The sequence below is a fragment of the Taudactylus pleione genome, unplaced genomic scaffold (genome assembly GCF_031769625.1).
Source record: "Taudactylus pleione unplaced genomic scaffold, aTauple2 ptg000317l, whole genome shotgun sequence".
NCBI lineage: Eukaryota > Metazoa > Chordata > Amphibia > Anura > Myobatrachidae > Taudactylus > Taudactylus pleione.
The window spans coordinates 1,524,999-1,537,913 of NW_028284718.1; the positions used below are offsets into that span (position 1 = coordinate 1,524,999).

Sequence of the window (12,915 nt, forward strand, 5' to 3'; positions counted from 1 at the left end):
TACAACCACCTTTCTTTCCTCCAACTCTCTGCTTGACCCATTTCAGTCTGGTTTCGCTCCTGTGCACTCCACTGAAACTGCCCTGACGAAAGTCACAAATGACCTCCTTGCTGCCAAGTCCAAGGGCCATAACTCTCTGCTCATTCTTCTTGACCTCCACTGCTTTTGACGCAGTGCACCACTTTCTCCTCCTGCAAACCCTTCACACCCTTGGTCTACGGGTTACTGCCCTCTCCTGGCTATCCTCCTACCTCTCTAGCTGCTCCTTCTCTGTCTCCTCTCATGCCTCCACTTCCACTAATAGTAGGTGTCCCTCAGGGCTCTGTTCTTGGACCACTCCTATTCTCCCTCTATACATCTTCTTTAGGTGAACTCTTCAACACTCTTGACCTCTAACATCATCTCTATGCTGATGGTACTAGGATCTACCTTTCCTCCCCTGACGCTCTCCTCATTTGTATCTCCAACTGTCTTTCTGCTTTCTCTTCCTGGATGTCCCAGTGCGTTCTTAAACTTAACATGTCTAAGACTGAACTGACCGTCTTCCCACCCTCCCGTATAACCTCACTTCACAAAATTTCATTATCTGTTGGCAGCATAACCATCTCCTCTAGCCCTCAAGTGTGCTTTCTTGGAGTTATCAAACCACACATTCAGTACCTTTCGCTGTCCTGCTGTTTCCATCTCAGAAATATTTCCAGGATCAGACCCTTTCTAACCCTGAATGCTACTAAAACCATCATCCACTCACTTGTCATCTGCAGATTAAATTACTGTAACCTCCTCTTATCTGTCTTCCCTGACTCCTGCCTCTCCACTCCAATTTATCCTCAATGCTGCTGTCCGGGTCATCTTACTCTCCAAATGTTCTACATCTACCTTCCCTCTCCTACAAGCCCTACAGTGGCTCCCCTTCAGAACCAATTTCAAGCTCATTTACAAATATCTCACCCATTCCTCTCCCTATTACATCTCTGACCATCTCTCCCTTCACATTCTTACCCGTCCCATTCGCTCTGCAAAAAAGTGCTGCCTCTCTTGCCAACTGATTACTTCCTCCCCACAACCGCCTCCAAGGTTTTTCACGTGCTTCTCCCTACCTCTCCCTATCAGACTCTCCACCTCATTACAAAACTTCAAGACTGTCTGTCAAGACCCACTTTTTCATCAAAGCCATCCATCTCTCATCCTAACACTCTGTCTCATGCTGTGTCAACCCTGTCGGTCTTTCCCTCCCCTTTAGTATATAAGCTCTCACGAACAGGGCCCTCTTCCCTATGTGCTTTTTATTCCCTTATACCAATTTCTACTCCATACTCCTTACAACAGCCCTAACCCTTACCTTTTACCACTTATTTGAGTGATTAGACTGCTGTTACAATGTTGATTATACCTTGAACTTGTCCTACAATGTCTTGTACCTGTAAGCCACTGTTCTCTTGTTTTGCTCAACTGCTTATGTACTTTTGTTAGGCACTGTGAAACCCTTCTGGTGCCATATAAGTAAAGGATAATACCAAATCGTACCCCGGAAACCTGTACATAATTGCTCCCTAAGTGAGGGTGAAAGGGTGTCAATGTAACTCTCCCAAAGAAACCAGTGTATTTCTCTCTTTGCCGGGAAGCCACCAAACAATCCATTCTGAAGACATGAAAGAGCTTTTCTAAAAATAGTGAGAATGGCAGAGGGGTGGGTTGTATCATCTGCAGGATAATTTGTTTCAGGATAATTTGTTTGGCGATATAACTAATAATATCCTTGCCTCCTGAACCCTTATACCTTCAGGTATGATGCTAAAAATGGCCCACTCAGATGACAGAGGCAATCATTTTCCAAGTGATGGCTTACAACTCCACACCTGCGTCTAAAATTGACGTATCACAGGATATGCCCAAAGACCATATACCAAGTCCGCTTTTAAAGACCCACATCTAGGACAGGAGTGATCCTCAACCAACACGATCAAATATATGGAATGGGGGGCGAAAGATGTGCCCTATGAAATATATTAAGAAAAAGTTCTACATAAGATGCCCTTGGGATTAATTTAATAGAAGCAGATAATGTCCGTAATAAGAATTAGATAGTATTCATAAAGCGCTTGTATAAAAATAATATACTCAAAAGTTCTTTTAAGCTTGTCACTTTCTGGAGGTGTTTCCTCTTCACACAATGCATGTACATGAAAAAAAGAGGGAGATAAAGAAACACATATGTGTTGACTTGTTTCCAAAAATTCACAAATCTTCTATGCAAAAAAATAAATGATTTTCCAGGGTGGGATGCCGTACCGCGCTCACATATAATTATAGAGGTATAACTCTCATAAAGGTATCTTTTCTCCCCTCAACCAATTATTTCAACTATGTTTTAGAGCTTCAACATGTAATTGCAGACAGGATTTTAAACGTATATTTAAAAAACATTTTTTGCACACAAACGAAGGTGTGGAGGAGGAAAAACACCACATCTAGGTACAGATGTTATTTAGGAGTACAATAATCAAAGGGGAGCGTCCGGAATAGTCCCCCAGAAAAAACTACACCCAAAGTACCTTAATAATAATGTGGTGTTACACTACCTTCAACATCCACCTTGTAATGCAATAAACCTCTCACAACCAACGCGTTTCGATTAAAAATCTTTTTCAAGGTCCAGTGAGAGGTCCACCATGGCTGTTCCTTTATCCCAAATATATGTTTTAAAATTTTGATTGCATATGCTTCATGTGTATTTAAATAAGTACTGAAAATTACTGGTTGGCATATACTGGTCATATATTGAAGATTCCTGGATAAAAAGATAACTTGATGTGCTTCTTGCTGCATTCCTACAAGTGAGTTGGGTGCGTGTTACATCTTTTGGACAAAGATATCTTTATATACTTTGTTACCCTACTTTTGAAGTGAGTAGGGTATGTTTAAAATCCTGTCTGCAATTACATGTTGAAGCTCTAAAACATAGTTGAAATAATTGGTTGAGGGGAGAAAAGATACCTTTATGAGATTTATACCTCTATAATTATATGTGAGTGCGGTACGTCATCCCACCCTGGAAAATCATTTATTTTTTTGCATAGAAGATTTGTGAATTTTTGGAAACAAGTCTACACATATGTGTTTCTTTATCTCCCTCTTTTTTTCATGTACTTGCATTTTGTGTGAAGAGGAAACACCTCCAGAAAGTGACAAGATTAAAAGAACTTTTGAGTATATTATTCTTATACAAGCGCTTTATGAATACTATCTAATTGTTATTGTAAATGTTTGTTTTTCTTGTATGTTTGGGCAAGATAAGATAGAAATTCTGAAGCTGCAAGTATTAGGTTTGCGCCCCATTTGTTCCATAATTAAGATTTTTCAATGTCCGTAATAAGGAATGTGGTCAGAGACGGAGAGTGATCCGTCCATTGTACTAAGCATAAGGATCTGAGTGCCAAATTGTGATGGCCAAATGACTGGGTCAGGGTATCTCCAAAACTGCAGGTATTGTGGGGTGTTCCTGGTATGCAGTGTTTAGTACCTACCAAATGTTGTCCAAGGAAGGACAACCGGTAAACCAGTAACAGGGTCATAGGCGACCAAGGCTCATTGATGTGTGTGGGAAGTGAAGGCTAGCCTGACTGGTCCTATCCCACAGAAGAGCTACTGTAGCACATTCTGGTGAAAGTTAACGCTGGTTATATTAGAAAGTTGTCAGAACATTGGTGCATCGCAGCTTGCTGTGTAGGTCGCTGACCGGTCACAGTGCCCATACTGACCCCTGTCCATCTCTGAAAACTCCTACAATTGGGATGTGAGCATCAACTGGACCATGGAGCAATGAAAGAAGGTGGCCTTGTTTGATAAATCAGGCTTTCTTTTACATTATGTGGACGGCCGGGTGCATGTGTGTCATTTACCTGGGATAGAAATGGCACTAAGATGCACTATGGGTAGAAGGCAATCTGTCGGAGGCAGCGTGATGCTCTGGGCAATGTTTTGCTGTGAAACTTTAGGTTCTGGCATTCATGTGGATTATACTTTGACACGTACCAGCTACCTACACATTGTTGCAGACCAAATTACACCCCTTCACGACCACGGTATACCCTGATGGCTGTGGTCTCTTTCAGCAGGATAATGCACACTGTCATGTTCCATTAACCATTACTGAACAAATTTTGCAGAGTTCAAGGTGTTGACTTGGCCTCCAATTTCCCCAGATCTCAATCCAAGCTGTAGTCTCTAGCCCAGGAGATTGCAGCTGCCATTGACCACCTTGCCTGTAAGGGACCCATAACCTGGCTTGTACAGCAGTGCCCTCACATATTCTGTGTATCAGCTGTTCTCTTGACAAGGGTACCCTGCATACCATTGCTTTCTGGTTAGACTGTGTCTAGTTACTAACTCTGTACAGCCCCCAGCTACCCAGAGCCTGCTTTTCTGTCACTGGCTGTTACCAGATACGTTATGCACAGCTGACTTGCACAATTATCTCCATACTTGACTTTCACCTTCCCACCTATCAATAGACTTATTATTAGCTCCTATTTCATCTATTGAGGAAAGAACCTTTACTGCCACAATATTCCCCTACCTTAAGGCCCCATACATGAGCGATGTATTGGACCAATTAAGATTCCCAGACATCGGGGTCAGGGCATAATATTATTGTGAGCAGCAAATCGTGGCTTTTTACCATTTCATAGATTCTCCTGACGGATCTATGATCATCGATGGCCGCCAGTCGGCATTTCCGACCAGCGGTTCCCGGTCCGATCTGTGAAACCCGGTCCGATCGACTCAGCCAAGCCAGCATGGCTATTCCTCACGACAAGTTCTGTTGTGCTTCATCTGTGACTTTGTACATGTGTAAAACCAATACCTGTGCCATTAAAGATGCAGCCTAGCTATTCTGGTACATTGTGAGCGGCTTTTTGCTGCCATCTACAAAGCAACTAAGATGCAAAATTTAAAGGAAAAATGCTTTATGCTACTTCCCTTGGAGTGTCTCATTCACACCGGGCGTCTCACTCCATATGACATATGGCAAGCCAGTAAGTGAGAACACATCTATACATATCTGTTGGTGTTGCCAAAAAATTGTCCGTTCTGGGATGAGGTTGCTCGCTTAAGGAGCGTACACGGTACGATATCTATGAACGATAATGATATCGTTCATTTTTACGCAGTGAATGACCAACTATGCGTGTCCCCACATGAACGATAACGATATCTATGATCGTTCGTACATGCAGGCCAATCTGGACGATATTGTTAACTTTGCCTGTTCAGAGATGTGGCAGGGTGACTTCACTGAAAGATATTTTTGAAATATATCTTTCAAAGATATCTTTGAAATTTATCTTTCAATTTGATGGTGTTACTGATCGTTCCGTGTGGACCCATCATAACTCTCTGAGGTTTGTCATGCATCGGTGTCCCCGTTATCGGGTCAGGTAGTGTCACATCATGGCCATCCATGTCCTTCCTGGCTGCAGGTGGCTTCTCTGAGAACTGTACTTGCCTACATGGTGGTTGGCATTATCTCAAGATTAATTCCCGTGTTTGCTGAGCATGTGCACCGGTGTCTTCGTTTTGATCACCTGACTGCACTGATCAACCAGAGTCCAGCAACATTGGGAACACCTGCACTTGTGGTCATTACCAGAAAAAACTTCTCTTCCCTTAAAATCAGTCTTCTCTTTACATTTGCATTCTACTACTGATCCAGTCACCTGTCGCCAGTGTTATACATCATTCAGACTCAGGGCCTGATTCAGCAAGGAACGCAAATGCGAATGCAATAGCGATTATGCACGCAGTCTCACTGCGATAGTATGCTAATCCACCACCGCAGCACTACATAAGGACACCCACTTTACCTTACACACATCTGTAATTTTTAGCAAGACTGCAAAAACTTTGGTAAAATCGAGTACCATCGCAGCCTGACGCACACTTGCACAAGCCCCCTGACCTTACTCGGAAATTGCTAACTTCCACGCACGCTATTAGGCCTCAGGCTGCGTAGGGCATAGCAGCGGGTAATTTATGCACGCCCCTGCAATGGCGTTGAAATGCACTGGCACGCCTGTGTTCGCCCGACCACCCCCCCAAGCGGCACTTCCTGTCAATCACTCTGTGATGGGTCTGCATAGTCATTGCGATTGCAGTCCCGATCGCAATGGCCAGTTCATGCATGCGCACTGTGATGCATACTGTGCATACGTATGCAACAATAGGCCAATTGTGTGCGTATTAGCAGCTGGCCCTCAGTCGTCGGTTTCCTGCATTGCTTTATGACTTTCAGACTCAAATGTTACCTGCAGCCTGTTTTGTTTGTGCTTTGCTGCCAAGCAGCATCAAACATCACGCGTAGTCTGCTTTTCTTGTGCACAGCACTTAGCTTCAAACATCACCTGCAGTTTGTCTTCAGTGTGCATAGTTTCCACTCCTATATTCGCAGCAGCCTGGCTCCGCTGGACTACCCATCATCCAGCCCTCCTGCATATCGACTTTGTTGTGCTTTCAGCTCCTCACTTCAGTGTTACTCCGTTAATCTGCCTCTTCAAGATATCCAGACACTCTGTATGGACAAAAGTATTTGGCTGCACCTGTGAATGATTGAATTGAGGCGTTTCATTCAGATCCATTGCCACAGGTGTATAAAATCAAGCCACCTCCATTTGCAAACATTTGTGATACAAAATGGGTCATTCTGAAGAGCTCAGTGACTTCAAGCGTGGTATTGTGATAGGATGCCATTTCCAATAAGACAGTTCTTGAAATGTCATCCCTGCTGGATATTCAACAGTCAACTGTAAAGTGATATTAGAAAGTGGAAGCGTTTAGGAACAACAGCTGAAGAGTTCTAAACTTCCACTGGCATTAATGTAAGCACAAAAACTGTGCAGCGGGAGCTTAATGGAATTGGGTTTCCATAGCCGAGCAGCTGCAGGCAAGCCTCACATCATCAAATCCAATGCCAATCGTATAATGAAGTGGTGTACAACGACACTGGACTGTGGAGCAGTGGAAACGTGTTCTGTGGAGTGACAAATCACGCTTCTCTGTTTGACAGTCAGATGGGCAAGTCTGGGTTTTGCGGATGCCTGCAGAACGTTACCTGCCTTACTGCATTGTGCCAACTGTGAAGTTTGGTGGAGAAGTGATAATGGTATGGAGCAGTTTTTCAGGGTTTGGGCTGAGCTCTTTATTTCCAGTGAAGGGCAATCTTAATGTTTCAGCATACCAAGACATTTTGGACAATACTATGCTTCCAATTTTGTGGCAACAGTTTGGGGAAGGCCCTTTTCTATTCCACGATGACTGTACCCCATTGCACAAAGCAAGGACTATGAAGACATGATTTCGGTGTGGAAGAACTTGACTGGCCCGCACAGAGCCTTGACCTCAACCCCTTTTTAGCACCTTTGAGATTAACTGGAACGGAGATTGCCAACTAGGCCTTCTCGTCCAACATCAGTGCCTGACCTCATAAATGCTCTACAGAATGAATGAGCACAAATTCCCATAGAAACACCCCAAAATCTTGTGGAAAGCCTTTCAAGAAGAGTGGAAGCTGTTATAGCTGCAAAAGGGGGACCCTCCAAATTAAAGTATATGTATTTGAATACAATGTCATTACAGTCCCTGTTGGTGGAATGGTCAGGCGTCCGAATACTTTTGTCCGTATAGTGTACCTGTGTCTGCTTAGTGTTCTACAAATCATATATAAGACTTGCTACAGTGACCTGCATGAGAAGAAGCATCATCAGGCCCTCAAGCTTCATACACTCTCTAAATCACCAAAACCCTAGTGTTTGACATTCTTACAGTACAAATATCCAAGTCACCCTAGTCTTTTCTCCTGGGTACTCATTGGAGGATTTGGATAAGTATGTTGACAAAGTTTCCACGCAAATTTTGAATGCTGCTAGGTGTGTGTTTGGTGGACATTGCAAATGCCCAGATCCTCCTCCTCACCAGCAGTTTCTGAAAAAAAAAATATCCACTTACCTGCATATTACCTCTCAAAAATGTCGTCAGTTTTGGTTTGTCATAGAATCTTCCTCAGGGCTTGTTGGACCTCTTTCTTTAGATGAAAAAATGCATAGTCTAATGCATTCATAAACTGTGCAGATATGATTGCTTAGGTTGTCACCAAACCCACAATACACTAAAACAGAACTGTAGATTTTGCAGGGAGGAAGGTAATAGTTCCCCAGTAGAGATTCGTGGGCGTGCCAACATGTTCTGTTACAGTAGCCATTTCATGCACAGAAGTGCGTGTGCCAAGAGTCCCCTACGCTGACTCCACCTCCAGTCCGTCCCGAATCTTTGCAGTCTCCAAATGTTTTGTGATTTTATTTTTGAGTTGATGGTTTACAGTATGAGGAGCCACTCCCTGCACTTTATTTTAGGAAAATGTAGAATTTAAAGTAACAAAGCAGACTCATCCTAGAAAGATCATATATAGGTTGTGAGAGACAAATAGTTTGGATATAAACTAGAGCACTGAAAACTATGCTGCAATGTCTGGTACCTGATCTTGTTTGCAATACACTATAACTGTTTAATGTACACCAGCTGAATCCCTATACTCTTTGCAGTAAATCATAACTCATGGTGGCAGCCTATCTGTGGACTCTCCTGTGTTTATGGTTTTCTATATAACTGGCAATTCCTGCATAAAACTTTTATTGTAAAATGTACATCTACAACTTAGTACTTATATGGTTCGACTATTGCATAGTCAAGTTTTTTTTTTTTTTTTTTAATTCATCTCCCGAAAATTCGAAAATGTTCATATCCATGTTTAAGAATAAATAACAGCTTTTCAGTGATATCCTACATTCAAAAATGGTCAATGTTCATATAATATATGGGTACATTTTTAAATGTCATTTTTGTAGGTTTTGCTATGTTTTGTCGATAATAGAGCTGTACAACATGTTAACGTGCAACATGCCGACATGTTCAGAATAACCACCACAATCTTGAAGTGCAAAATGTTGACAGCCAACATGTCGACGCCCAATTTTAAGCCTAACCTGAACCCAACCCAAAACCAAAAAATTTCTATTGCTGACATTTCATGTGCCAACGTTTTACAGGTGGCAAAATTTTAATCATGCCAACATTCAGCATTATGTATATGATCACTGAGCTTTATATTGTCAAACTTTTGTCTGTCAACATTGATTGTCAGTACGATAACTACATCCCCATTTTGTGTATACTACTGTACATTGAAAACGCTTATTGGAGATTTTGCTTAAAAAGTTATCCCTGTTTTTGAATCTTGATACTTAAAATACGATATGTTCTTTAAACAACATGTAGATGTCAAGCCCGTCTGCTCTTCTAGCAAATCTGAGTATGCTGCAAATGAAACCTTAAATGTCCTTTAAATTATATCTCTCTGTTTTTCTTCATAGAATATGGTACTATTTTTTATTTTTTTTTCCTTGTCTGTTTTACTAAAATGTGTTTTATGATGATAGGTTGAAGAAGCAGTCGCTGTCCTGCAAGCCCACCATGCTAAGGAAGGTCCACATAAAAGTGGCCCGCCTTCTCTCATGTAACGCTCTCCTAACTATTGGTGATACATATGGACTGGTGACATCTGAACAATTTGTATAAAAATCACAGCGGAAGCAGTCTGTATATATTTACAAAAATGCTAGTATTTTGTTTGTCTATTCAGTATTGTGTGAGGTACAGCAAATTATGTTTTCAGAAATGAACAATAACTGTATATAATTTTGGGGAATATTTTTTTTTCTTAGAATTTTTTTGTTTTATTTTTCTTTGATTTGTGCATTAAACAAAAACTTTGCAATCGCAAACTAGTGTTTTTTGTTTTTTCCCCCAAAGTAAATGACCTATTGTACTTCTATTTTGCTCAGTTTATATAAAACATTGCAGCTACATATAAAACTAGTAAAGTAAAAAATACCGCTGTAGTATTGTACTTGGATGAATGACTGCTACTAAACTGTTCACAATATGTATGAACAAGGATTAGGTGTAGGAGTTTGTAAGCACCCACTTATCACCACATCAAGCTTCAGCAGAAATTTGAAGTGTATGTAAACAAAATATTTAAATCTATTATATCATCCTATATATAATGGAAGTTGCATGTGTGCCCACCCCCACAACTGCCCACAGCTCTACGAGCCCCAACATAATTCCCCTAACTCACTCACCCACCAACCTTCTTTAACCTATCATACCATATCTGAATAACTAAAGCAGTGCACACAGATACGCGGATGCTAAACTGCACCTGGTGTTCCATGTAATGTGTAAATGAAGAGAGGCACAAACCCTTCCACAAAACACAAATACCTACTGTACAATGCACCCCACTCAAGAATAACAACAAATACTGTGCTCTTCTTCTCCCCATTGGGATAAACCTGGACTTTTCATACCGTGCAGTCTGCATCCAGTGTATAGCAATCCGCTCCTGTTGCTCTGTTTGACATCTCAATCACATCTCCATCAGCCTGTCTGCACACAGTCATACATTTACTGTCCCGTTGCTATCCTCCTTTAGAATGGGGTGCTGGCCTTGCTAGGGGGTAGTTGTTGCCATCAGACTGGGGACTTCTCTCCACTCAGGTACCAGATGCCTGCACCTCTTTCCTGCTTCCATCTAGCCCCTCTGACACTTCCCTCTCTTATAAGCTTTATTTAATGAAAATCTGAGTTAGATATGTGGGGAGACATCGTGAGGGAGGAGGGACAGCAACTGGGAGAGAGACATGGATGGGTAGAGAGCAAGGGAAAGAGACAGGGTGGTAGAGAAATATACAGGGTGGTAGGCATAAGACAGGAGATGGGGGACCAAGAGGGCAGGGGAGAGGAGGGGGGGAGCCTGACAATGCTGGGCACGAGCTAGTGCCCTGGCAAGTAAAAGTTCCTCAAAGCTAGTATTGCAATTTTTGCTAAATAAGTGCTTATAAGGTAGAAAATAATATACTCAAAATATAACACTAGGCTAGTCTTGGTCTGTGTTCCCTATAGTTTTTTGTCCTACACAAGTGGATTAGCGTCCACCTTTGTAAAGTGGTTCCATTGTCAATTTCCCAAGCAACCAGATGCATATCATACTACTTTAAACTGTAGTTTCCTCAAACTTTTAAGTTTTCATGGTTGTTTCTTTATATCTCTGGTTGATATCCTATCATGTTTGAGCGTGCATTAAAACTTGCTCCTAAGAAGTGGACATTTGGAAGCTGTTTCTATACAGAACTGAATACTTTTTGCAGTTGTAGAGATAATGTTCTGTTCATACATGATATTCTATAAAAAAAAAACACAATTGGGAGCTACTATGACTGATTCTATTAAGGTAGCTGTATGAGAGGAGAGTCAATTTCCACAAGAAATAAAACTGGAACAAAGTAAACTAGCGCACATATGGCCTAAAACATTAGTTGATCAAGTGGATAGATTCATAAAAAACATTTATTATATAATATATCAAAAACCTATATTAGTTCATTCAGCAGAGTATTAATAGCAGCACATATACAGTATAAAACAAAGCCTTTGAGAGTAAAAAAAAAGTCAGCAGTGGGGGCGTGGCTGCCGTTAGCTCCTGAGGCCTTGGAGCTTTTCGACCGCTTCCCAGACCCCGTTTACACTCACCCAAGCTCCTGCTGACCTGGTGCCACCCTCTGTCCATCTAGAGCCCAGAGCTGCATCTGAGCAAGTGCCCTGTGTTCGGGGCCTATATTTGGGCTGAAGCCGGGGCCTTGATTAAGAGGTTGCGGAGGTCGCAATCTGCTTAAACCACAGCCTGACCGCTACATCCTCCTCTCTGTGGTGTGCTCCCCAGTCTTTATCTACCTACTGGCTGAAGCAGAGCCCATCTGAGCCTCTGGTGTCCTTTGAAGAATGCGGCCTTGGGCTACCTGGCGGTGATTTCGGCGGCTCCTGGTGCACTCGTGACTGTGTTGCACGATCCCTGCTGGCTTCCCTTCACACTGAGGGATTGATCTGCCTCCTACCCATCGCATATTCAGCTCTTCATGGCCTGAGACCACTGGTGTGAGTGTGGAGTCCCTGAACAAGGTGCAGCAGCCATTTTGATTTTGAGAAGCAGTGCCTTTATTATATTTTCTATACAGTATTATTTCTACAGCAATATCTCTGCAATAATTTTTATTGGAATACTGGTGTGTATTAGCTGTGCTGCGGAGTCCACGTTATGATGTGACCATCTACTATGTCCTCTCTCCACCCATGTCCTTGGTGAGCAAAATGTAGCCTGTGTACCTGGTGCTTATTTCCAACTTATTTCTGTATTTCTACAGTATATGTATTTTCTGGATTATGCCTCCGAAAAAAGCCCTAGCCCCCTATTACATTAGCTTTACGCTCACATGAGATCCAATACCGTTGTGGCTTTCGAGTCAAATAACTTGTTACCCATGATGGCTCTTCCTACATGATTCTAGACCTCTACATTGGTGCCAAGCTCCTTTCGGAATGGGACATCTCGGTTAAATTACCAAACAAAGCATCTCCACTTCAACAAGAATGGTCTACTACTTGAAAATATATTGTTTTGTGTTTTTGTAACTATTCTTAGTAGTGGCTTTCTGCCAACTTTATATTTGAATTCTTTAGGGTCAGTGTGCCTTTGTTGACCTTGAGGACTGCTTTTGGACTCAACAAGAACTCTGTCCCAGGATTTGTGAGTTACTAAAGTGTTCCTCTTTTTCATGCTGTTGCATATGTATTTAATATCCGATAATTGTTCTGATTTTTTTGTACAGGTTTATGAATGTATAACTAAGTCTTTCTTATTGTTATTTTATATCTGGTACATTGATTAGGCTTGTGTACCTAATTTTTCTTTATGTATGCTCTGTTTTTTCTTTTCTATTTTTTCTATATGTCAACCATTAA

The 12,915-nt window shown here is 41.8% G+C and overlaps 1 protein-coding gene across 3 annotated transcripts in view; it reads left to right on the forward strand.

The window, feature by feature from the left end:
- PABPC1L (poly(A) binding protein cytoplasmic 1 like) overlaps window positions 1–9,825 on the forward strand; it is a 164,253-nt gene extending 154,428 nt beyond the window's left edge. For 2 of the 3 annotated variants that reach the window (XM_088442779.1, XM_088442780.1), the window contains one exon: window positions 9,492–9,825. In XM_088442779.1, coding sequence (XP_088298905.1) covers window positions 9,492–9,572 — 81 coding nt within the window. In that variant the 3' untranslated portion in view covers window positions 9,573–9,825. The remainder of the gene's footprint in view (window positions 1–9,491) is intronic. The other variant, XM_088442778.1, reaches the window with a different exon arrangement.
- The last annotated feature ends 3,090 nt before the right edge of the window (window positions 9,826–12,915 follow it).